The sequence below is a fragment of the Podarcis erhardii genome (genome assembly GCF_964252035.2).
Source record: "Podarcis erhardii genome assembly, chromosome: 1".
In the NCBI taxonomy this organism is placed as follows: Eukaryota; Metazoa; Chordata; class Lepidosauria; order Squamata; family Lacertidae; genus Podarcis; species Podarcis erhardii.
Genome location: NC_138497.1, coordinates 1,691,007 through 1,716,918, shown reverse-complemented (window position 1 = coordinate 1,716,918; position 25,912 = coordinate 1,691,007). Strand labels below are relative to the sequence as shown.

The 25,912-nt window shown below is 50.2% G+C and overlaps 1 protein-coding gene across 4 annotated transcripts in view; it reads right to left on the bottom strand.

The window, feature by feature from the left end:
• RGS3 (regulator of G protein signaling 3) overlaps positions 1 to 25,912 on the bottom strand; it is a 74,328-nt gene that overhangs the window by 48,119 nt on the left and 297 nt on the right. For 2 of the 4 annotated variants that reach the window (XM_081875797.1, XM_081875796.1), the window contains exons 2-10: positions 22,576 to 22,678; positions 19,700 to 19,861; positions 14,159 to 14,209; positions 10,826 to 10,884; positions 9,945 to 10,039; positions 8,942 to 9,009; positions 5,927 to 6,006; positions 4,559 to 4,649; positions 2,330 to 2,409 (exon numbers count right to left, since the gene is read on the bottom strand). In XM_081875797.1, the coding sequence (XP_081731923.1) occupies positions 2,330 to 2,409; positions 4,559 to 4,649; positions 5,927 to 6,006; positions 8,942 to 9,009; positions 9,945 to 10,039; positions 10,826 to 10,884; positions 14,159 to 14,209; positions 19,700 to 19,861; positions 22,576 to 22,678 (789 nt within the window). Of the gene's footprint in view, positions 1 to 1,088; positions 1,247 to 2,329; positions 2,410 to 4,558; positions 4,650 to 5,926; positions 6,007 to 8,940; positions 9,010 to 9,944; positions 10,040 to 10,825; positions 10,885 to 14,158; positions 14,210 to 19,699; positions 19,862 to 22,575; positions 22,679 to 25,912 lie in introns of those variants that run through there. The other 2 variants (XM_081875798.1, XM_081875799.1) reach the window with 2 other exon arrangements.

Below are 25,912 nucleotides of genomic sequence, written 5' to 3'. Positions count from 1 at the left end.
GACCCCTCTGCAGGAGGCATCCCACACACCCACACACCGCAAGAGGCATCCTCAGAGCACAGTGTGGCAGAAGCAGGGCTGCCCCTTAGGAACTCACTGAGGGGAAAGCTCCCAAGAAAGGCTGCTTGGACACATGAGGGGAGATCAGGCGGTCCAATTGGTGGCTGGCTGCTAGCAATGGGGCACCTGTAGTCAAAGGCAGCATCCCTCTGACTAGCAGCCACTGGTGGAGACAAACAGAATAAAGCTGGATTCCTACCACCCTCCACCACCTGCTTGCCCTGCTTCTGTGGGATTCCCAGGAGCCTCTTGCTAGACATGGGAGGAAGGCAGCATGTAAGGCTGGGAGGGGGTTCCTTCTGAACCCTCAAAAGACAATTCTCTCTCCCTCTCTCTCTCACACACACAAACAACAAGACCAAATCAATATGCAACAAGAGACGGCGCTGTGCGGTTGAGCTCACTTCCCTGGATCGAATCTCACTTCAGCTACGAAGCCACCAGAGCTGCCACCCAGTGCATGGTGACTAGGGCACCAATACAGTGGAAAGCAGTGAGGCTGACTTCCCTGAGCCAGCCCACCTAGGACTGGGCTGTCAGAGGCCTTTAGGCAAGCCAGCCTCTCTCAACGAGGGAGTGATGAGACTAGAAGAGCCCGGCTGCAGCTGGATCAGGTCAACTGGGCCCTGTCTAGCCCAGCCTCCTGTCCTCACAGGGGCCAAGCACAGGATCTGAGTGCCATGGCAGGGCTCGACTCCCTTGGGATCCCCAACAAGCAGCATTCAGGGGCATTCCCTGCCCTGGCAGGGGAGGAAGAACACCCATCCCAGGGTCCAAGCCTTCAGATGATGCAGGGACAATCAAGGAGGTCACCCTTGACTCCTCTTAGAAAGCCCAGTCAGCCACCCAGAGGAGCGGGGCAGGTGCACAGAATTATTCAGCCCTGGCAGGGGGAAGTGTGGGCCCTTCCCAGCACCAAAGCCAGTTCCGTGGGGTGCGGCTCCCGTCTCCTCTCAACACACCCACTGGAGAAGGCCACGCTCCTTGAACCTCGCGCACACCTGCTCCTGGGTTCGCATGCAACCGACCTGCCGGTAGCGCTGCTCCGAGCACACTCTGCACAATCCGCTGAATCGGCTCATGTCCACGGCCTGGAGCCTTGCGGCCGGACCAGGCAAAGCTAAACCATTCTCCGCTCTCCCTGGCGAGCGCAGAACAGAGGCCCCCTGCCTGCCTGCCTTCTGGCAGCTGAGAATAAGTCTCTGTGATCCTGGCATGGCCGCCCATGAGAACCCAGGAGCTGCTCAGCAGAAGAATGGCAGGAAGCCACCCCTCACCTCCCGGGCAGCTCTCACTGCCATGTGCTGTGCCATGTGCTGGGGAGAGGCTTCCTGAGAACTCGAGGGGAAGAGGGAGAGGGAGAGGGAGAGTTTGGAGTCAAGCTCCTGTCAGCTCTTTCACCCAGGCGGCCTTTGTTCACAGAGGCAAATCTCCCCGGCACACGGACACGGCCCAGGTTCTCACAAACAGTCAGAGGATGTCGGAGGGGGCCTTCCACTAGTGCAAAATAGCGGGGGGCTTACATTCACATTCATATGGGGAGAGTGGAGGAGAAAGAGTAAGGACTGCAAGTAACCAAGGAAGGAAAGCAGATGCCCAGAAAAATCTCTCTCTTCAACGCTCTCACACACAAGTAAACTCTTTACTGACTGGGATCCGCAAACCAGACCAGTTCATGGCTAGCTGCGTAAGAGGGAAAAAGCAACCCAACAGCTGAGCCTTCCTAAGCATGCGAGGGAGGGGCAGCCTGCCGACTTCTGCCTGCCTGTGCCCATTAGAAAGGAAAAGAACAGATAATGGTGACTGTAGTGAAATGGCTGGCATCCGCCTGTCTCAGGAGAGAATGCAGGAGTGTGCCTTTGGGGTGTGGTCAAGCAGGGGGAAAGTTACAGCGCCTGCTGTGGCTGTAGAGACTGATACAGGAATGCTACCACGGACATCAAAGCAAGAAGAGTTTCAAGCTTCCTCTCCTTCCCAGCAGGCAGCAGCATGCAAGGAACATGAGGAAAACACTTGCGGAACTGCAGGAGGGAGGGTGCAATTTGCAGCAGGATTTTCACTGCAACAGTCCTCCTGCCTGTGGGCAGGTGAGGGAGGATGGTGAGGCACCCCAATCTCCTCAACTTCATTGCAGAAAGCACTTTCTGACTGGCTGCCCCCTTCATGGGTGTTTAGCAGGAGCAGCTGAATATGATCAAGGCATCCACTCGCTCCCTACCCCGGGAAAGGCAGTTGTTGAACCCAGCCTCCCACACCTGCATGCTCCTACCTTGAGCTGCTCCATGTTCTCGTCCTGCTGCTGCTTCCCCAGTAACACCACTGCCGCAGCTGGCCTGGCCAACATCAGCTCTGCAAAACAACAGGGAGGAATCTGTCCATCACCTCTGCAGAAAAAAGAGGAAAGGCCTGACCTCCCTGTACTGAAATATCCTGCTTTACATGCCTAATGTCCACTGAAGCCACCGGAACGGCTTCTCATTATCTGCGCAACTTGGGGCAGACTTGATCCTGGGGGGCAATGGAATCAGACACATTACACACAGACTTTGTTGTGGAGAGCTATGTAATTTAGGAGTCTCCTCCTCTCTGCCCTCTTCCACCCCTATCACAAGAGTGAGAGTTTCTGCTATTTGTTACGAGTGTCCAATGGTTCTGCAAAATGTACCCACATGGCTTCCAATAACAGGGATATCTAACCCTGCAATAATAAACCTAAGTGGGAAATAAAAACAATGCAAAAATACAAAACACTGCAACGCAGCAACACTAAAACAGCTATATTGGTAAAGTAGAGCAATTCTTTAAATCAGCTGGTTTTTCTTTGGTTATCTTAGAGATTTGCTTATTGCCACTCATCAGTTGACCCCAGAGTGGTTTACAACAGAAGCTTGCTGGCTTAAAAACAACCACAACAGCCACCTCTCTTCAATTCCTGTCCCAAAACAGGAAGAGAAGGAGTCTGGCAGATCCCCCAAGGGGAGGCATTCCACGGTTTTGGACCAGCACTGAAAAGGCCTCGTTTCCTGTATTTGCCCACCTAATCTCCCGCAAAGATGGGATGAAGAGCAGGACCACAGAATAGGATCTTAGAGCATTGGCAAGATGTTTATAAGAATATATACGAACCTCCAACTCAAGACAGTATACAGGAAAATCATTAAAGCACCCTAAAACTTTAAAATCTTAAAATTATAGAACCATAAAATACTGAACAAATGACCAGCTATTAATCAAATTCATTTACTGAAATGCTTGGTGGAATACAGGAGAAAGGAGAGTAGGGAAGAGCAGGCAACTCAATGGGCAAATGGATATTCTGATACAACTCAACAGCGCCACCTAGAGCACCAGCGATTCTCACCCCTGCTGGGGACCCGAATGGACAGCAGCCCACTATATGGTCTCTGAAGAAGCATCTCCAGCGGTTGAGACCTCCGAAGCAATGCCTCAACTGGCCTGAACCAGCCATGCCTCTTGAAATGTCAGAGAGGAGGGATTTTTGGGTTGGCCAAAACACAACATTGCAATGGGGTGGTGCTGTAGCTGAGTGGGCAGAGCACCTGCCTTGCATGGCACTTCCCAGAAGGATTGGGAGAGAGACCCTGCCTGAAGCCCTGGAGAGCCATTGCTGCCAGTCAGTGTGGGCAATATTGAGCGACATGGACCCAAAGGGTCTGACTCAGCTTAAACCAGCATCCTATGTTTCTCTGTGGAGCAACCAGTGATGTCAGAGGTGGGGCCTGTTTTGCCGCAGAGCCAACAGGCAGCCTGTCTTGGAAGAGAGACCCGCCAGTCTCAAATGCCCATAAATACATACAATTTTTCCTTTAACCTTTGCCTTCCTCCAAACCTTCCAAAGATGCTCTGCAGGGAACTCTGAACATGTTCCCAAGCCCATGACTGCTTAAGCAGGTGAAATGCAACCAGCCAAGTTGGACTGACCCGTAATTGTTTACAGTGGTACCTCGGTTTATGAACTTAATCCATTCTGGGAGTCCGTTCTTAAACCGAGGCGCACTTTCCCTAATGAGCCCTCCCACCGTCAGTGCCCTTCCACTGTTCGGATTCCATTCTTAGACCAAGGTGAAGTTCGCAAACCAGGACGCTCATGAGTTCATAAACCAAATCATTCGTAAACAGGACTGTTCTTAAACCGAGGTACCACTGTACTTACAAGCCTGTGTTGCATGTGAAAAATGTGCAAAAGGGCTGCCCAGGGACTAGCCATTTTCTGAGCGATTCTTTGTTCCTCCAACTAGGCCGGGTGGGGTGTGTGCCTTCTGGTCGCCCAAGCAGGCTGGGGGGGGGGGAGTGGGGCAACTGGCTCCCCCTGCAGCAGCCATGGAGGCCAGTCCAGAGCAGTCAGGGCAGGCTTGCCTGGGGGTCTTTCCCCTGCACAGTGTCCACAAGCTCTGCAACAGGACCCCAGGGGGAAATACATCCCTACCACCTTTCCCCCTTTGAGGGAGGCCCACAGGCATCCCCCAGAGGGACCCACCTCTGCTCTGTTTCAGCCGCCGTGTAGCTGCCTTCAGGTGCTTTGTCCTGCCCAGGTCTTCCCCCAGTAGGTAGTACCATCCGCAGATCTCCTGCAGTTAGAAAGAGAGTCAGTAGAAGGAAGCTGCAGGAGACGCCAAACTTTTCTGGATTTAGAAATCCCTTCCCAGCTGTGTTGTTATTTGCTAGCAAAATGCATGTGTGTGTGTGCATGTGAGCTTGTGAGCACAGACCCCACCCCATCATTAAAGAAAACCAAGGTAGCGCCCCCCCCCATTTGCAAAGCCCAACAAAATCCACCTGGGAAACCTTATCTGTGTTCTGTTCCGCAGCCCAGCTGACGGGATGGGGGAATGACGGGAGGGAATAAGAACCTGCTCTTGTGCTCATGTTCTGCTTGCAGGTTTCCTGAATAGGCATCTGGTGGACCCCAGTGAGAACAAGATGCTGGACTGGATGGGCCACTGGCCTCACCCAGCAGGTTCTTCTTATGTTCAAACTGGACGTCTCCAAGCCTTCAATCTCCATCTTTGTCGCTGAACCCCAGTTGCTGATCTGCCTTGAGGATGAACATCCCAGTTGCCTCCAAATACTTTTCTAATTAAAGTCTCTATAGATGTTTGGAAACTGCTGCATGTGGTTTATACATTTTTATTTTAAAGTTGGCAGCAGAGGGCAGCACCCAATCCTCTGCCCGCAGCTCTGACATGCATCTGGCTGCTGGTGGACAACACATTCTCAGCACTCTCTGCTCCCCAATTTATTTTAGTTTTTTTCAAAAAACCAACCACCTAGTTAAGGTTGCTGTTGGTTTAATGGGATGTTGTTGGGGGTGTTGTTGTTTTTTGGAGGGGAGCCAATTTCAGGGGGCGAGGGGGGTGGGGGTGAGAGACGAAGGCCTGGTCAAAAGCCCTGCTGTGCTGGCGGGAGACCTTGTGCAGGGCTTCCTCTGAGGGGCCTCATGAGTAGAATCCCACCCAGGGTTCCATTTAGGCATCACGACTGCATGGAATTTCCACGTTCAGAAATAGCAAACTAGTTTTTGATACGGGGGGATTCCAGTGACAGCACACACCAAATCCCACCACTATAGAGAGGAAACTGCATGCCCTGCAACAGGCCCAGACCCAGGATTCTCTAGCCTGCTTTATACATCTCCCCACCCCCAATTCCCTGTCCAGCTTGGGAAGACGTCAGCAACCCTCCCCACCCCCTTGAGGCAAAGACTGGAGTGCTGCTGCTGCTGCTGCTGCTGTCACGCCTCATCTCATGAAAGCATGACAGGGACTTCCTTCTCCTTGGGACAATTAGCTGTGCCACAGCTGTGTCCCCACCGCACAACCCAGGAGGGTGGGGGGCTCCTCCGTACCTTGTCTGGGCTCAGCAGGGTCTTCACACCGAAACTCATGCAGCCGAGGAGTTCGCTCTGCCTGTGGGGAGAAGGAATCCCGAAACAGAGTCATGGAGAGCAGGGCTGCCGCTGCTCCCACGGCTCCTGCTGGGGGCTCTGGCCATTTTGTCTCCAGCATGGGAGCCTCTCCTGCAAGGAGATCTGGGCATTGAATCAGAGCGAGGAGACACTTTGGTCTGCACCTTCCAAGCTCCTCACACACTTGGCTGGCCCCAAGTGACGTCTTTTGGACATCACCAGGCTCTGTCAGCCATGCAGGTTGGCAAAGTCCCACAGCACACAGGAAGCTGCCCATGTGCCCCGTGGCCTCACTCAGTAAGCCTGGTGGGGACCCTGAAGAGGAAGAGAAGGAGGTACCCCCGCCCCCATGTGTCTGGGTGGAAAAGGCAGCTGCAGAGGACTTGCCTAGCTGAGGCAACTTTGGTTGGTTGGTTGGTTGGTTGGAAGTCGCTTTGGGTTGCCCTGGGCAAGATAACACAATTAACAAATTTAATAAGGAATAGGAATAGCTGAGTCAGCTGCCCGAAAGAGGGAGACACTGAGGGTATGGGAAATGGAGCCTACCACTAGAGAGCTCAGTTGGTTAGAACTCAGTGCTGATAACACCAAGGTCGCAGGTTCGATCTCCATATGGGACAGTTGCATATTTGTGGGGTGGGGAGACTAGATGTTCCTCAGGGTCCCTTCCAGCTCTATGACTTGAATGCCAGAACCAGCAGCTTTAAGGTCCTCATGTCCCGTACCCAGTATCTGTCAAAGAGCTCCCAATGGCCAGGGGGCCTGCCCAAGCCCCAGAGCTCTGTGGAAGAAGGGTCTTGGCTAGACCTGCTCTGGGGTAATGTAAGAGCTGAGTCGTGCTCTGCTGAAGCACATTACATAACAATGCATAGGAAGAGCCCAACTGCTAGAGCACACCAATGTGGGTTGATCCAGCGCAGGGTTTTACGTAAGAAGAGCCTTGCTGTGTCAGACCCAGAGCCCAGTATCCGCCCCTCTGAAGCCTCTGGGAAGCTCCTTAAGCAGGGCTTGAAGACGACTGTCTGCTCCTGTTGCAGCTCCCCAACAACCAGGACTCAAAGGCAGGCTGCCTGCAAGAACAGAGGTTCCTTGTAGCCATTGTAGCTGTTCTGCTTCTATATATGCTGATAGTAAGAGCTGTTCAACAAGGGAACAGATTCTCTTGGGAGGTGGTGGGATCTCCTTCCTTGGGAGTTTTCAAGCAGAGGTTGGATGGCCATCTGTCATGGATGCTTGAGCTGAGATTCCTGCATTGCAGGGGATAGAACTGGATGACCCTTGGGGTTCCTTCCAACTCTATAATTCTATGATTATTTTAGAAAGGTTTCAGGCTGCAGGGGCTGCTGGCAATGTCTAAGGCCCACGGCCAGCCAGAATAGGTAAGCCACGCTGGACTAGCCAGGGCTCCCTGTGGCAGCTGGGGTAGCCATTCAGTGTTCTGGAAGGGGTGTGGCCGAGTCCAGGGGCCATCATTTTCAGGTGAGATTCAATCTGATACCAGAAAATTCAGATTGCAGAGTTACAGTTGGTTGGGAGCTCTTGCACAACAAACTCACTTCCACAAAAGATAGGTCTTTCTACGACATTGAAAGTGATGCGAAAACATACTGGAAAGTGTAGGATGACAAATCAGGATGATGCATGCTTCCTAAACAGGTTGTCCGGAAACACCTGAGGTCCTAGCAAAACCCCAATGCGCTGATCCAACTCTCTGGTGCTGACATGGTTGGAGACGCAATTCTGGTTCCATAATGGAAAGGCACAACAGGCAGGGAAGGCTCACTGGATGGGGGCACCTATCTGCCACTCACTTTAACACCCAAACTAGCAGATGCCCTCTCGTTCAGCCACACATGCTTTTAAGTAATTTCGTTGTCCCCGAGAGGGGGCAATGACAATAAAGATATTATTATTATTATTATTATTATTATTATTATTATTATTATTATTATTAAACATTCTCTCATCCTTTAAATACTGAGCATGTACTATTTTCTCTTTAGTTAGTTAGTTAGTTAGTTAGTTAGTTACAACAGCCAAATACAGTACACCCCAAAGCCTGACACTTGGTGATGATGCCTGGAATTTTAATGTGGTAAAGCAGGTATTATTATTTTTTTAAAAAAAACTGGCTCTTTGAAATATCTGGACAAGGCTGGATGTTCAGTTACAGTTATGTCATTCGGTGGGGAAGAACATGGGAGATATTTATTCAGTGTCAGAAAGAGGCGACATGAAATTCCAAGATGAATCTCGTCAGCGACACTGTTAGTTCATCCTGCAGTTTCTATAAATACCAAATGGATTTATGTTTTCACTCTCTTTCCCCCTCGCACACCGTTCACTATCAGATTACACGTACAGATGACATCACCACCATCATCAAAAGGTCATACCACTATGGTGGCTTACAAAATAAAGGAATAAAAATTATTTCCAGTAACACAAATCAGAATCAGGTCAAACCATCTCAGCAAACAGTCACAGAACCAGCACAGGGAACACAGATGAACAATTCTCTGAAGAAGTACCATCTTCATCCGTCTCTCAAAGGACAGCAGGAGGAACATGCTGAGCAAACTTTTATCCACAGGGAGGGAGTTCATGCTCAGCATTGGGGGCTGTGACAGAGAAGCCCCTGTTCCTTGCAGATGCTAATCTACCCCTTTGGTGAGATGGAACGACACACACACACACACACACACAATCTGATCACAAGACCTTAAATGCTGGGGGCAAGGCAGGGTGCCATAAGAGAAGCTGGCCCTGAGCTAGGCAGGAGGACCCTGCTCTTCCCTCAGAGGCCTTGAGCCGAACCCTGAGTCCTGCGACTCTGGAGCCAATCCCACAAAGGCTACTCACACTCAAGGGAGCAGCTTCTGCTGCAAGACCACTCACATGACCACAACCAAAGGCTCAATGGCATTGTAGTCTCACAGCTGCATCTTCCTTACCTGGAATTCCTTGGTTGGTTCCACACAGTGACCAGCAGGCGCTTCCGCTCATCTTCCTCTGGCAAAGGGCTGGAACACAAAGCAGAAAGGATGCGACCATGAGCCCCTGGGGGTAGCAAGGACCACGTCCCGACTGAGGCTTCTCCCTCAGGCCCTCTCACACTGACTTGGCTACCTGTGGCAGAAATCGAGAGCTGGCTACAGCTTATGGATGCTCACCTTATTTATTCCAATCCAAGCCCCTCACCTAGCTCTGTCCTCAAAGAGGCTGGCCCAAGGGGATGGTGTGCTTGAGCTGAGGAGGAAAGCCAGCGTCCCAGAGGCACAGGAGTTCAGACAGAAATTAGCAAGCACCATGAGAAGAGGATGCATGTCCAGCAGCTGCACCAGCACTGCTGCTCAAGACTGAGAATCCAACCCAGCGCTTGCCCCCGCCCCCACCAGGCAACAGCGCCCCTGGAGAAACCCTTATTACCTGGTCCAAGTCCCCCCACGACACCAAGGGCAGCTCAGAGCCCGGAAGAAGCTGTCTAGTTCAGAAACTCCAACAGTGGGGAGGGCAGGAGCCTAGCGCTTGTGTGTGTGTGTGTGCGAGCACAGGCTGACAGTCACAGACAAGCCAGCTTTGTGCACAGGGCCGAGGCATTTGAGCTGCAAGAAAACAGCAGAATAGTGTCTGTCGCTCTTCATCTCATGGCAGCAGCTCCCCATGCGTGAGGCAAGTTGTGCTGAGGCATAATAGCTGGCAAGAGATGGGGGGGGGGGGAGGGAGGCGAGGAGAGAGAGGGAGGGAGGGAGGGAGAGAAGCAAGGCGAATCCTAGCACACTTTCTTTGGCTCAGGATCCCTGATCAGCCTGTTGTGACACAGCCTGGGACTTCTCTGGGACACAAGAGGAGAGGAGGTGTGTGTGTGTGTGTGTGTGTGTGTGTGTGTGAGAGAGAGAGAGAGAGAGAGAGAGAGAGAAAGGGGGGCAGCAGCTGACACCCCCATTCCCATACTCACAAGACAAAATGCTCGTGGAAGACAGGGCATTTGCTGTCCAGCACAGTCCTGGTCCTCTGCCTGCACTTCCGATCTGTCTCCGGCACAAGTGACACCTTCGTTGGGAGAAGAAGAGAAAGAGCGTCTCGCTGTTATTGTGTGTTAACCCTCTTCTGGCTAGAGCAAGCTTCCAGCCAACACACCTAGATGAGCGGGAAACCAGCAGCTTTGAAATGGGGAAAAAGCCTCACCTGGATGTCAAAGCATGAATGGAACCCACAACGAAATGTCAGTGCTGGCTTTAAAATCCCATGTTGGATTTTTGGGTGGGGAGAGAAAGGGACAGACAGCCTGCCTTTTGCGATGTTATCCAGATGAGCCCCCTAGCTTTGGCTCAGTTCCACAGAAGTCGTGAAATCCTGAGGCTGAGTTACACAGGCAGCAAGGCTGAGAGGGACCGTGAGGCATAGATGGAGCCGGGGGCCACTTGCAGTGCCCCTCAGCAGAGGACGCTCCTTTTAGGATTGCACCTGCCACAGTTAACCCGCCACTGCCTTTGCAACCCTCCAGAAAAGCAGAGGCCACGGCGGCGGCGGCAGCTGCAAGATCCCCAGCACCAAAAGGGCTAGCTGAGATGCGGCAGAGATTCCTGCATTCCACACCTGCTCAGACTTCTGCTGGCAAAGAGACGGAAGGGTTTTGTTTCTTTATAGATGCCTGTAGCAAAAATCAATGGCTACAGACAACTTAAGTCAGCAGCTTGGTAAGGAGGAGGGCCTGCGCTCGGAGGAGGGGGAAAGAGAAGAGCAGCCCTCCCCCCCCCCGCTCCTTCAGGGGAATCCACCCACCACGAAAGATTACTGTCTCGACATCAGCACCCCTCCTGAGGGTGGCAAGCCTACCTTGACAAAGGAGTCACAAATCCGGTACTCCTTCCCCATCAGGCCCTTGGCTTCCATGACTGGGGGGCAGGGAAGAGAAAAACAAAAGGAGAAATTACATTGAAGCGTGAACAGAAATAGTATATTTTGCTGAGAGCAGGAAAAAGGGTTAAATTGGGATTGCCAACCCAGCGCCCCCAAAGGCATTCAGTGGAGTCCCCAGAAGGGGTCCCGGACTCTGAGCTTTCATTAAAAAGTCTCCAGCTCTCCTAGAACAGAAGTTATGAAGCAAAAACTACAGGTTCCCATCATTAACTGTATCTTTTTATTTGTGACCACAGCTATTTTGTGACTGGTGCTGTCAGCATCTTCTCAAAATTCCAAATCTGCCCCCGGACATGGAAAGGTTGGTGACTGCTGGATCCACTGAGAGATTGTGCGCTCTCTCTCTCTCTCTCTCTCTCTCTCACACACACACACACACAGAGCCTGCAGCTTCCAGCCTATTTGATCTGCCTAACTCACTCAGCCCTTGACTCCACAGCTCCCTGCTGACTCAGCATAATGCCCCAGCCCCTCTCCTCTCCTCCTGCCTCCCCCTAGTTAAAGGGCTTAATTTGAGCTTGGGAAACCACCCAGCAGTCTATGCATTTGACCATCCTCCATAAAAGCAAGGAATTTGGTGCCAGAATGGCACAGAATTCAGCATCCTGAGAATCTCAGCTGTTCTTTTTTGTTTTTGGTATTTTTGTGCCTATGGATGCAAATATAGACTTGAAAGTATGCGGGGAAAACATGGTGAACAAAGTACATCCACATTACAAACTGGATCTGGTCTAAACACCTCCCGGGTTTCTCCTAAAGACACCTGAGGAGTGTAGTTTAGGGAGGGCACTGTTGACCCTTCAGTATAAACAGATGGTGAGCTAAACTGGTTTGGCACTAAAGAGAAGAGGGGTCCAGGAAAGCTCCCATTGTGGTCAGGAATGGTGCTTCATGTCGCCCACTGCCTTTGCTGCAGCAGAAGCAGGATAATCTATGACAAAACCTTCTCTTATAACAACAGTGTGCAAAGGCATGCGGATTTAGCTTGGTCTGCAAAATAACAGGTCCAGGATTTATCTTTTCGTCGCCAGTGTTTTGTTTTCTTCCCGGCAACCCATCCTGCTTTCCTTCCTGGAACCTGCTCTGAGCACCAGGGCTCAGCCCTGGAAATGTGCATAGTGTGTTTTTTGAAAAGAAAGAGGGTCTCTGACGACGTGCAGCATACCTTCCCATGGCAGCTATAGAGCACATGCCAACCTACAGGCTCAGCTCAGGCCAAGGGGTCTCCCACCTGGCCTTGAGCCCCTTTCCTTAGAAGCTGACCCACTGGCTGCAAAGGGTTCCAGGAGAAAACAAGATCCGGTCCCAGCCCCTTCACCAAGCCCCTCTTCATGCATCCCTGGTGGTGGTGGCAGAAGCAAAGGGTCCTGCCGTTCAGGGAGGGAGGCGGGGGGAAGCAGGACCCCACCCCATGGATTTCAGCTCACATGGTTTATTCTGCAGGAGCCCAAGTGGCCCAGGGTGTCAAGTCAGGACTGGGGAGATGAGAGTTCAGCCACAGGTGACTTTGAGCCAGTGACTGGTTTTAAGGCTCACCTACCCCACAGGGTTGTTGTTGAGAATAAAATCGGGGAAAGAGAATCATGTGCACTGCCCTGGGCATTATGGTGGAGGAGGGCAAGCTGGAAAGGCAATAAATTTATGCTCCTGGCCTGCTAACAGCCAGTGCTTAGAGGAGTGACTTACAGCTACAATTAAGATGACAAAAAACAAGTAGGTCTGCATGCCAAATGAACAACTCATTTTGCTTGAGAAAAGAGGAGCGACAGAGAGAGAATTGATGTGTGTGGATAACACTGCAATACTTGCCATGTAATAAAAGGAGAAACCACAAGACATGTTCTCAAAGCACGCTGGTTTTCTGGGCAACCTATTTTTTAATCGATCTGAAGCCTGCCACTTTAAACCCAGCAGAGAACAACCCCCCTCACAATTTGCTGAAATGAGTTTAAACCTCTCTGCCTGCAGCTGCCTGCCACTCCAGGACTAAGGATCACTGGCAGGAGAGAGAGCAGAAGAGGGAAAGAGGGTGGGAGGGAAAGAAGGATTTATAGATGCCAGTGTGTGTGTGTACACACAAGCATGTAATGTTTTCTATTAGTAAAAGCCTACTAAAAATACCCAGGCCTGAGCATTTGGTTGGAGGCAGGCGCAGCTCCACTTCCAGATGCCAAACTGCATTTCATGCGCCTGACTTCCTCCCGCTCGCCATGACAGGATCTGTGCCGGAGGCCCAAAAGCACCATCAAGCTAAATATCAAGAGGCTGCATCTTGATTTTAGCTCAGTCTCATCCTTGCGCAGCTGTGCCGCGACCACAGCGGAGGAGAGGCTGGAGTTTCTCTGGGCAATGCTGCAGAATCCAGGCTCCATCCCACCCTGCACTGCCCCCCCCCCCAATAGAAGAAAGAGCCAGGATGCGGTTCTGCCCTGGCTGAGTGAATTTTTTCTTTCTCTCCTGCTCTGCCCATTCCATCCACAGAAGTGGAACAAGAAGAGAGGCAGCCACAGGGACTGCAGGTGGCAGGGATGTATCCCCCTCCCCCCTCACACCCCAGATGTACTTTCTTCTTTACTAAATCCTCAGAAGTGTCCACCAGCCAGAGCCAGGTGGAACATACTGCCTTGGGGCAGAGCCAGACACATAACAGAGGCTCAGTGCCCCCCCCACCCAACAACCCATAGCCAAGCACACACCTGAGTGATGACAGATCAGGTATTGTAACGCAAAACTCTGAAACTGGTCAGCTGCAGAGACCTGGCCAAAGGCAACAAATCAAGACGCACAGAGGTTGAGAGAGATGAGCCAGGCAGGGCAGGGAACCCTCTGTGAAACTTGATCATTTTAAGGAACATCCAGTTATGTCAGCATTCTTAAGCATAAAGCCCCGTTTTAAAGCTGGGGGGCGGGTCAGACACCCTCAGGAGATACTCATAGATGCAGGTCATCCCAATGCAAATGGCTGTGGGGATGGGGAAGGTGCAGCAGGTTACAAGCACCACCACACCTGAGCCACCGTTTCACAGCCAGCACTATATGCCCCTGCTTCAGCCACTATGTTGCTCCTGTCTGAGGCTGCTGGCTCTCAGACCACCAGTAAAAAGCAAAGCCACCAATGCAGTTGGGGTGTGTGTGTGTGTGTGTGTGTGTGTGTAATGGCCACCCCTCGAAAAGTGAACATTTCAGCTACCCAATGGATGCTTCTCTCCACCTGCTCAGTTCCTTTGGCTTCCCGGGTTGCTTACTCACCATAGAGCTTCAGGTCCTTTCCTTCCGTGGTGATGGAGAGCTTCAGCTGCCCTAGAGGAGACAAGAGGGGCTATGACTGAGAGTGTACAGAGAAAGCTGGACTTGCAATCTGGGAGACACTGAGAACCACCTCAGGGGGAGACTCACTAACTGGCCTCAGTCAAAACAAAATAAAAGAATTCCTTCCAGTAGCACCTTAAAGACCAACTAAGTTAGTTCTAGGTATGAGCTTTCGTGTGCATGCACACTTCTTCAGATACACTGAAACAGAAGTCACCAGACCCTTCTATATAGTGAGAAGGTGGGGAGGGGTATTACTCAGAAGGGTGGTGGGAATGGGTGATTGGCAGATAGCTGTGATGAGCCTGTTGACGACTCTTAACGACTGCAATAGGTCTTACAGGAAAAAGCAAGGGGTGAGAAGGTGAAAAATGGCTTTGTCATGTATAATGAGATAAGAATCCAATGTCTTTGTTCAGACCAGGTCTCTCCATGGTTTTAAGTTTGGTAATAAGTTGCAATTCAGCAGCTTCTCCTTCCAGTCTATTTCTGAAATTCCTTTGTAATAGAACAGCTACTTTGAGATCTTGTCCTGGGAGATTGAAGTGTTCTCCTACTGGTTTCTCTGTCTTGTGACTCCTGATGTCAGATTTATGTCCGTTTATCCTTTGGCGTAAGGTTTGGCCTGTTTGTCCAATCGTCTAACATTGTGTATGCCATCAAATGCCAACAGTGTCCTTCAGCTCTCTATATTGGACAAACAGGCCAAACCTTACGCCAAAGAATAAACGGACATAAATCTGACATCAGGAATCACAAGACAGAGAAACCAGTAGGAGAACACTTCAATCTCCCAGGACATTCTATACAAGATCTCAAAGTAGCTGTTCTATTACAAAGGAATTTCAGAAATAGACTGGAAAGAGAAGCTGCTGAATTGCAACTTATTACCAAACTTAAAACCATGGAGAGACCTGGTCTGAACAAAGACATTGGATTCTTATCTCATTATACATGACAAAGCCATTTTTCACCTTCTCACCCCTTGCTTTTTCCTGTAAGACCTATTGCAGTTGTTAAGAGTCGTCAACAGGCTCATCACAGCTATCTGCCAATCACCCATTCCCACCACCCTTCTGAGTAATACCCCTCCCCACCTTCTCACTATATAGAAGGGTCTGGTGACTTCTGTTTCAGTGTATCTGAAGAAGTGTGCATGCACACGAAAGCTAATACCTAGAACTAACTTAGTTGGTCTTTAAGGTGCTATTGGAAGGAATTTTTTTATTTTGTTTTGACTATGGCAGACCAACACGGCTACCTATCTGTAACTGTAACTGGCCTCAGTTACTCATCTGTGAAATGGGAACAATGGGAACTTGCATTAAATGCAACTAGATATGAAACTAGGGGCAGCTATCACCACCGTCAGTTCTCCTGAGGAGAGGTATAAAAACTTAAGAAAAGTCCTCCTGGGTCAGTTCAAAGGCCCATCCAGTCTTGTTCTCACATTGGCCAACCAGCTGCCCCAATGGGAAGCCCAAAAGCAGGACATGAGCACAACATCAGCTTGTATTCAGAAGCATACTACTGTCTCCAACCATTGTGGCTAGAAGCCACTAACAGTCTTATCTTTCATTAATTTGCCAGATCCTCTTTTAAAGTTGGTAGCCATTGCTGCCTCATGTGGCAGAATTTAAATATGTGCTGTGTGAAGAATCGAAGAATCATAGAATCTTAGAGTTGGAAGGAATCAACCAAACCAAGCCAGCAGGAGTTGAAAAAATGAACTACAGAAACACCCCAGAACTCCACAAAAATATCAAAAGAACCCGTGCACACTTTTGTGATTTGCACATGGTGTGTGTATGTTTGTGTGCACAATGTTTGCAAAACAAAGCAAGTCAGCAGTTTGCTTTTTAACACTAGGTTAAGGATGGCTCTGATTTATGGTTTGCTTTAATAAGTGTCAAGGCATCCTCATTGTATGATTAGTCTTCCCTCCTCCTCCTCCTCCTCCTCCTCCTCCTCCTCCTCCTCCTCAGGGCACACAGCAAAGATCCATGGGAGACCAGTGCGTGGAGGGTGCCCCCTGGTGGGCAAGAGGAGGCAAGGCCATTTGTGCTGCACCCAGGGCTTCAAATATTCAGGGATGTAACAGAAGGGGGAAGTGGGGAGCGGGTGGGGGTGATATATACAGCTGGATCAAAAAAAGAGCCCGTTAAGCCCAACATCCTTTCTCCAACGGAGGCCAGCCAGAGGCTCCCATGGCAGAATTCACAGGCAGTGACAGCCGTCCCTCATTGTAACCATGCACCATCTGATTGCCTGTATCTGAACTTGCAGGTTCCATTTCACAGCCATGGCTGACAGCTATGGAAAGATCCTTCTCTCTCTCTGTCTCCTTCATGAGCTTGTCTTAAGCCTTTCCAAAAGCCACCTAAACTAGTGGTTATCTCTGGTGACAGACAGCTTCGTATTCAACTCTCCACAGCATCCATGCATGGTTTCTTGCCATTTTTTATTTTCCAGAAGACCCTCCTTCATAAAACAGCAGAGGCAACGTTGAAATTCAACCAGGAAAGCTTTCTCAGGTAGAACGATGTAGTGGGAGATTGACGGCCTCCTCACCTGTTTAATTTCTACCATTCACACACCTGCAGGGGGTTGAGGGGGGGAGCCCTGTTACAACCCTTTCCTGCAACTGGGAAATGAATAGAGGTGGCAGTGCATGTGTCTCTGAGAATGAATGAATGTGGCTCTCTGTGTAGCCCATGGAGAGAGGGAAGCGCACTCCCAAACCATTCTGAAGCTAGGGCCAGTCTGCGGCCCCTCTGGAAGGCCTGCCACATCTTGGATTCTTCTCATTCACTAGTGGGGCATACTCTGAGTTCAGAAGTTGTGGGAACAAGCTGGTCAACAGAACAAAGGGCCTGCTGTGAAAGCGGAATGGCGCTGACCCAGCCAAGCGTGTCTGGCAGATCCTGCCAGCCAACAACCAGGCCTAGAAAGGAAGAATTTGCCAGGAGCGGAATCCCCTCCCAGGAAACAAAGCCAGCGGGGCAGGGAAAGGAGCATGAGAAATTCCAAATTAGAGGCACCATTGGAAGCCCATATTCATAAGCACAGAGACTCATGTGTGGCTTTCAAGCAAGTGCTCCAGCTCATGAGATGCTGAATCCCATGTGTTTAATACTGAACTCCAGGCAAGCGGACGTGGAATCATAAACGACGACAGACGAGGCTGGAGTACCTACATCTGCACCAGAGCTAAAGGACATCCTGTTTCACATTTCACGTGGCTTTAACTCCCCCCTGTAAGCAGTGACACTGCCAGGGGTGAGCCCAGTCCTGTCCAGGCTCAAATCCGTTTCCATCTGCAAGGCTGAATTCTGAGCCAAGATTTGGTTACATGAGTGTAAGAAGATCCTCGCTGCTGGAACAGACTGGTATTCAAAGGTAGACAGCCTCTGGGCATGGAGGCTCCATTTAGCCAGTCATGGTTAAACTGATTCTAAAAGGTCAGCTCTGAAGAGGGTCCTCTTAGCCTGCAGAGAGCTCCTGCCTTTAAAATTAACATAAAGGAGACACCCACACCCCCCCCCCCGATCAGAGGACACAAGCTTCAGCCCAGCACCTCTCTTGCTAGAAACTGGCTGGTAGTCTAGAGGCCTGGTCTTCAGCTGGTGGGTCATGGCCTGATCCAAGCTGGGTCACAACAGGAGCCCTGCCACCATACAGAGAGAAGCACAGTAAAAGGTTAAGAAGGTCCCCAAATGCATGTTTTGGTCAAAAGCGGGCCCTGGGTCTGAAAAGGGCGAAGATACCCGACCTAGAGATTGCACAAATTATACCACTTTCTATGTGGAAGTAAATCCCATTGGTTGACATGGTGCAGATTCACAGGGGGTCACTGCAAAAAAAATATCCGTGTGCACAGATGCTGTGAAGGGGAGCTATGAGCGGCTGAAGCTCCCTGCTTAGAGGCACACTCCCCACCCCCTGCGCACACACGGAGGGCAGCTGAGCAGGAGAGTACCTTCCCTTGCCCCTGAAGGAATCCACGGCAGGCAGGCAGGCGGGAGCGTTGCCACAGCCTGCCTCTGCTGCAAGGGCTGCACACAGGCTCCATCCCCTGACACCTGATACAGAGACACCAGAGCAGCACCTCCCACCACACTCCCCTCCTGCCTGCCAGAACAAGGGAGTCCTGCTGGCAACAAGCTCTGCAGCCACAGCAACAAGCTCCACACTTCCCCATCCCAACTCACCAAAGGTTTTCACATAGCAGGGGGGCTCCGGCTGGTCGACTGACCTGACACAGAGGGAGGCTCGGGGGGCAGCTCCGTGCTCCATCCCCCACCCACCCATCCAGCCGAGCACCCTGGCTCCTCCACTCTCTCCTACTGGAGGCACCTGCTATTCCAGTCACTGGGCTGAGCCAGGCAGCTTCAAAGAGGCTTCAAAGTTATTTCCTCCGAGGAGGAAGCAGCTGCTGGGGCCTAACCGCCACTATTTGAACAGGACAAAAGGCACCACTGATGCCCATTGGTGGATTTGAAAGCCAATCTGCACCTGCCCACACCAGAGAGAGAGAGAGAGAGAGAGACACCCCGCCTTGAAGGCAAAGTACAAAATTGCACTGCCAGCGTGTGTCTGTGGGTGTGCACCACATTTAAGTGGTGTGGGTGTGTGCATGCACGTACATTAACATTTTTTTTTAGAATTATAGCGATTATTTACTCATCTCTGAGCATACGAGTATTCTCCACTGCCTGTTTTCTAACTCCCTGATGCCGGAAAGAACACAAACAGTCACAGCTTGATTTCACGCACTGCTAACGCTGGCTTGACGGAAACTTCTATGGGGCAGGGTGGTGGGCAGGGGGTGGGGGCAGCCAACATGTCCGTCATCAAACCTAGTGTTTGTCTCCTGCAGGGTCTCCTGCAGCCCCTGCTCACTTGGTCCTTTTCCATGGACCCTTTTACGCCTTCCATCTACTCCAGCACATTGCCTGCCCTCCGCCTGGCAGTAGCTCTTCAGCCTCGGAAGAGGAAGGGAGGGAAGAAAGAAGGGTCTTTGCAAGAATACTTTCAAGAAGCAAGCTTTCTGCCTTACAAGATACTGAGTGTACACCCTTAGAAACGCAACACTTGAAATGGAGCAGGGTACAGTGGTACCTCGGGTTAAGTACTTAATTCGTTCCGGAGGTCCGTTCTTAACCTGAAACTGTTCTTAACCTGAAGCATCACTTTAGCTAATGGGGCCTCCTGCTGCTGCCGCGCTGCCGGAGCACGATTTCTGTTCTCATCCTGAAGCAAAGTTCTTAACCTGAAGCACTATTTCTGGGTTAGCGGAGTCTGCAACCTGAAGCGTATGTAACCTGAAGCGAATGTAACCTGAGGTACCACTGTATTTTACTTTGGGCTCTGCAAAGTGCTGCCAGGACTCTGCTCACCTGGACTCCACTTGCCCCAGCTCCCCTTTTGGAATGTGCTTCCAGGCCAGCCCCCAGCCCACTTCCACCTACCAGCACCTACCCTTGCCTCTAACGCAGGAGTGGCTGATCTTCCTCCTCCGGTTCTTCTGGAGCCTCTCCAGCGCCTTCCCCGGTGAAGTTTGAGCTCTGGAAATGCTGCTGCTGCTTTCTGGAAGATGTGCAGGCCCCTGGCCTTCCTCCGCACAGGTGTCGAGCTCCATACCTGCAAGGAAAGCAGAGCTCTGGGGAGAAGCTTGCTAGGTAGAAACTGACAGCTGCTGGTGCCTTTGGCCACTATCTGAATAGGCAGGAGGAGGAACTATTACTGCAGCCTTTCCGGACAGTGTTCTCAACCATCCTGTGTCAGACTGCGGTGGGGACCTGAGGGCAAAACTCTTGCAGGTGGCCACATTCTATGGGTCTCCTCCGTGGACACCCACCCTCACCTTGTGGGTCCCTCCAAGGGCTCGCAGGGACTCAAGATCCTTTTTCAGCTGTTGCCTTTTATTTGCCAATGGCTATTTTCATCCTTGTGGTTTATTATGATTTGGTGAATTTTATTGCTTTTGTGGATTGCTGAAAGCCGCAGAAAGGCAGGATACAAAGAAAGGTGGGTGGGAAGGAGAGAGATCAGGTGGGCTACGAAGCAGGGCCCTGGGCCCATCCACACTGGCCTGTGTCCCATGATTACTAGTATTTTGTACCAATCTAGTATGATGAGTCTGATTGGGGTTATTTATTTATGTTTCTGTCCTGCTCCTTTCCCCAGGAAAACTTGCAGCTGACTGCTGAAACAGAGCAAAGTCAATCCATAGAAAACTCAAAGAATTTTTCCCCCCTGTTCTGAACATGTCCTAAAATAGTTCCTGAACGGGACTCTGCATGCTTTCCCGGGAGCTGTGTTGTGGGTGATTCACTCCCACCTCCTTCCCTTCTTTCTCTGCCTTACCCTACAGGGTCTTTTCCCCAGTTCGCCCCCCCCCCTCCAGCTCTGAACAGCACACTTAGGGTTTCCTTGGCATGCTTAAATCTTTTATTTTACTTTCCCCTGTTTAGTGTTCATATAAAAATCAAACAACATACAGGTAAAACATTGCATTCCTGCTCATTTCTTTTTATTGCAATAAGTATTGAATGATACACACTGGGAGGGTCACGGCTCCTTTTGTACAGGTCAAAGGATTGCCCAATTATCTGGTTTTCTGCCACAGCTGGGCAGAGCTGAAGGTGGAGACATTTGATTAGAGGAAGAATGAATAGGGAAACATGGGGCTTCAGGGCTCTTTCCCCGAGGAAAACCCGAGGCAAAAAACACAAGTGGGAACACCCACCACAGGACCAAACTGAAAACAGGACAAAGAGGTACAGACGTAAGGGAAGAACCTCCTGGAATCCCAGAGAATAGCTATCAGTTAGACCACCCTAGGATCAATGGACACATGGAATGACCTACTGAGTGGTAGCTCCTTATCATCTCTTAGCTCATAGTCTTCATGTGTGTGTGTAGGGGGGGTTATACATTTATTTTCAATGGGACTTTTCAGCATAGAATACAATAAAATCTAAATAAAAATGAAAAAATATCCAACAAAAAGAGAGAAGAAATACAAAGCTCTCGTCTCACCTGGGAGCTTCCCTTTCCTCTCTCAGCCTCCAGAGACTCATTTTTCTACACACACACACCCTTCAGCCAGACAAGGGCACTTGGAGTGGTTTCTAGACAGCCCCTTGGATAACCCACTCTTCGTCCCTTAAATTCTCCCGCCTGCTCTGCTCCATCAACCCGCCCGCAGCATCTCTTGCTTTCCTTTTGGTCTGGCCGACATGCCACTGTGTGTCTCCTAGAAACTCCCTCCATCTTTTAGGCACAGCTTCCTGACGCTGCCTTTTTACTGCATTCTTTGGAGTTGCCAACTGCCCAGAAAAACAAGAGCTTCGCTTGCTCCTGCAACCACGAGTGGCATCAGACTGATGTGCAGCAGTGAGCATCAAGAATAGGAAATTAGGCAGAGCCTGCTAGAGCAGGACCAAAGCCCATCTAGTTCAGTATCTTGTTCTCAGAGGGGCCAACCAGATGACTGCTGGAAGCCCACAAACAGGATTCAAGCACAAGATCACTCTCCTTTCCTGTGACTTCCAGCAACTGGTAGCCAGAAGCATGGCTGCCTCCAGTTGTGGAAGCAGAGCAGAGCCATCCTGGCTAGCAGCCGCCAATAGCCCTCTTCTCCTCCAGGGATTTGGCTAATCCTCTTTTAAAGCCTTCCAAGTTGGTGGCAATTACTCTTTCCTGCAGCAGCAAGTTCCATACTATGCATAAACTTGGTTACAGCATGTTGCTGATGATGGCAAGGTTGCAGGTTCAATCCCTGTGAGGGACAGCTGCATATTGTCACATGCATGAAATACTGTCAATTGCATGCATATTGTCAAAATTGCAACTGTCACGTGCCAGCCAGTGCTAGAAGCAAAAACCGCATTTTTGCAGACCTGCTGCAGACCCCCTGGATGAAGCTTACACACCACTGGTGGGGTCCATGGACCATAGTCTGGCAACTCCTGCTTTAAAATGCTGGACAGCGCACAAAGCCTTACTAGGCCATAGTCCCACTATTCACTCCATTTCACAGATGGGGAACCAAGGCCAACAGCAACTCACCTCATGAGTGCCTGGAAGAGAAGGGTTTCCATACTGGTATCAAGGGAAACTCTGGGTCATCAGACCAGCATCCCACTTCCCCAGCCCCCTGTGCTGCTGCCTTGCTGCAAACGCCAGACCTTGGATTTGCACAGCTACCTCCTTGCAGAAAGTAGGGTTATATTTAAAAACAAACTAGCAGCCAAGCCTGAGGACCCTGAGTTCAAGCCGATCACACCAGTCTCCCCAAACAACTGTGGCCAAGCAAAGGGGCACTTACGGAGGAGCCACCTGGAACCTACCTTCAGACGAGGCAAGTGAGTGTCTCGTAGAAGAACCAGCCTGCTCTCCAAGGAACGAAGGGATGAAGCTGCAGGGAAGCCTTTTTGCACTGGGACTGTCTGACTAGCATGGATGGAAGCCAGAGGGAGGGAGGGAGGGAGGGAGAAGACAAGCAGAATTAACAACTTTGAGGGGGAGGAGTCCTGGGAAAAGGCTCTTTTCCTCAGAAGGGTAGCGTTGCCAAGAGAACCCCCAGCAAGCAGCGAGGACTTTGCCCCTCAGAGCCTGGGAAGCAACAGAAAAGGGCCAGTTAGCAGGCAGTTTTTGATAACCTGCCTTCTACCTGGATAACCTGCCTCCTCCTCCTCCTCCAGTCCAAGAATAGCATAAATCATTTGCCAGGACCTCTGGTCAGCGACGTTAACTCCATCATAGCACAACTAGGTACCTTTTTTACCCAGGCACATAAAAAATGGCAACTGTCAAAAATGGTTATGCATGGGAATCTTCCCAGGGTTGCCAGAACTGGAGGCGTATGGGGTATTTTGGTGTTTGGTTTTTGGGCCAGGACTGTCAAACGTTATTTGTCCAAAGCTACTTGGATCAATGAATTGAACAAGGAGTTAGAGAGGCCACAAATCAAGAATGAGGAACCAACTTAAGTCTCATTTGCAACGGACAGTCCTGTCTGATGCCAAGAGAACAAAGCAGGGGGGCGGGGGGGGGAATTAGAAGCAGCAACTTGGAGGGAGGGAGACAAGAGGGGCCTCTGCCCACAGCGGCTTCGCTTTAGCAGGGCTGCCAAAAGAATCCTCAGCATGGAGCAAAGGTTTGGCCTCTTCTGAAAACCTTTCCGCCAAGGCCAAAATAGGTGCTTGGATAGGAGCCAGGGGGCAGGATCTGAAGCTCTTTCCTCAAGCAAGGGTCTTTCAACTTCTTCCCAAATGATCTGGAGTTTGGGGGGCAGGGTGAGGGGGTTGAGTTGGCAGATTGTTCAGGGTGGTTAAAAAAGCCGAAAGGGGTCGCAAAGAGCTCCAGGAGAGCCTCTCCAAACTGGGTGAGCAGGAAATGAAAAGGGGCAAATACCATTTGATTCCATTCCATGTAGTGATGCCCATTTGGGGAAACTTCATATATACAGTGGTACCTCTGGTTACATATGCTTCAGGTTACAGACTCCGCTAACCCAGAAATAGTGCTTCAGGTTAAGAACTTTGCTTCAGGATGAGAACAGAAATCGTGCTCCGGCGGCACAGCGGCAGCAGGAGGCCCCATGAGCTAAAGTGGTGCTTCAGGTTAAGAACAGTTTCAGGTTAAGAACGGACCTCCGGAACGAATTAAGTGCTTAACCTGAGGTACCACTGTATAAGGATCAGAACTGGAAGTGACAGACAGACACACACACACACACACCAGAAGGAGAACTTGAGCTCCAGTGCCAGTGATGAAAAAGGCAAATTCCAAAGGATGCCTGGGAAAGCAGTGAAAATAGAACCGTCAGCAGCTCAATATTCTTGCACAATTCTGTCTTGGGACTATGCTTGGAATATAGCATGCAGTGCAAATGTCAACAGAAACAGTTGTTTGGATGGGCAGGGCTGGAGCCAAGAAAGGCTTCCCTGTCCATTTGTACACAATGGTTGTTTTTAAAATGCACTGGTTCACATTGTGACATGGTAAGCCAAACTATGCCACCGTCCTGCCTGCCCCTTCCAGGAGCTCCCACCCACTTTGTGGCTCCTCAGTAAACCATGGCTTAGCTCAGGTTGTCATCCAAGCTCAGGTTGGTGGTTCTCCTCTCTCCCCCTCAGTCACAAGCTGCACCCAAGGACAAACCAGGGAAGAGCAAAGTGGCTGTCATCTCCTCCCAGGGAGCCTGCACCTCCATCCTAAGCCATGAGAGAAGAGGGTCATTATTTCTAAAACCTCAAGATGTTCCTAGTCTCCTCCCTGAATTTCCTACTTCTCAGAGCAGCAGGGAGAAACAAAACCTGGCTTCACCTGCTTTGTGTTAATTCATTGTCTTATGCAAGAATTTTATCCTACAATCAATGGAAACCGAGTGCGTGCTTTTTCTATGCAGCCCACCCACAATATAGATCAATCACATACTTTTTGCCCTGCCCCTGAAAAGCACTTCTTGGGAAACTGGTTCCATTCCAAAAATAAAAGCTCACTGCAATCAATGAATGTTAGAATGATGTCGGAATGAAGTTAAGTGGTTCTTAGCAGTAACGCTAGAAAGGAGTAGGTGAAAATGGATTGTTAACAGGCGAGAAAGTAAAGTTATAATATCTTAAGATAAGGGATTAAGATAAAAATAAAGAGGGAAAGGATTTGCTGAATTAACCAACTGAACTGGAATACAAAAAAGGGAGGTGTGAGGAGGTCAGCAAAACAAGTAAATGAAAGATAAGTTATGGAATGATGGATTTACTTTTAATTGTGTTTATTTTTTCTGTATTTTGTATTTCTTTATCTTTTTCTTACCTTTGTAACCTTTTTTGAAATTTCAATAAATATCATATTAAAAAAAATTAAATAAATAAAAGCTCACTGCAGATTGATTTTGTGTTACTCCGCAGTGTGTCCACTTGCAAACCGATGTAGGCAGTCCTACTGGCTCAGTGAAATGGTGGGTGGCCATATAGCAGGACTGCCACCCCCTCTTCCTTCCTGGGACACGTGCAAAGAGGGAAAGGCGTGCATAACCTAATCAGGGGGAGCATTTCCAAATGCGTATCAAACAGCCACACTCACCGTTGCGGACGGCAGGATCGGATCATGCTAGGATCAATCTAGATCGAAAGTGGTATGTTGAGGACGAGCGTGAATGACTCTGGATTGAGGAAAAACTACATTTCTGCACTACAACCGGGTTAGAGTATAGGTTGCATCTACACTAAACCAGGCTTTTCAACAGCCACTGTGTCCTCTGGTCGTCTGTGGAGAAAAAGGGGTCTTCCAGGCAAAGACATTTTTGAAATAAGCTAGTAAGAGTTGGTCATTTCCCTTTTTCTTCCTTTCAGGCCACCCATGCACCACAAGCGATTCAAACAGGTAGGATGGGGCAGACTGGGCTACTAACATTTCCCATGAGCTAGCGACTTTGGTGGACTCACTTGCAAGACTCAGACCAAGCAACTATGAGAAGACAAAGGTGGGAGAGCAGTGCACGCTCTGCAGAACTGGAGCAGAATAACACATGCAACTGCGTTTCTGAGGGTTTAATAATAATTACTGCCGGAGTGTGACTTCTCCCTCGACAAAAGCAGATACCCACCCCCCGCCCGCCCCTTTGCTGTGAGTTTAGTCTACCAAACACATTTCATTCTCAGTTTTCAAGTTTGGTTTATT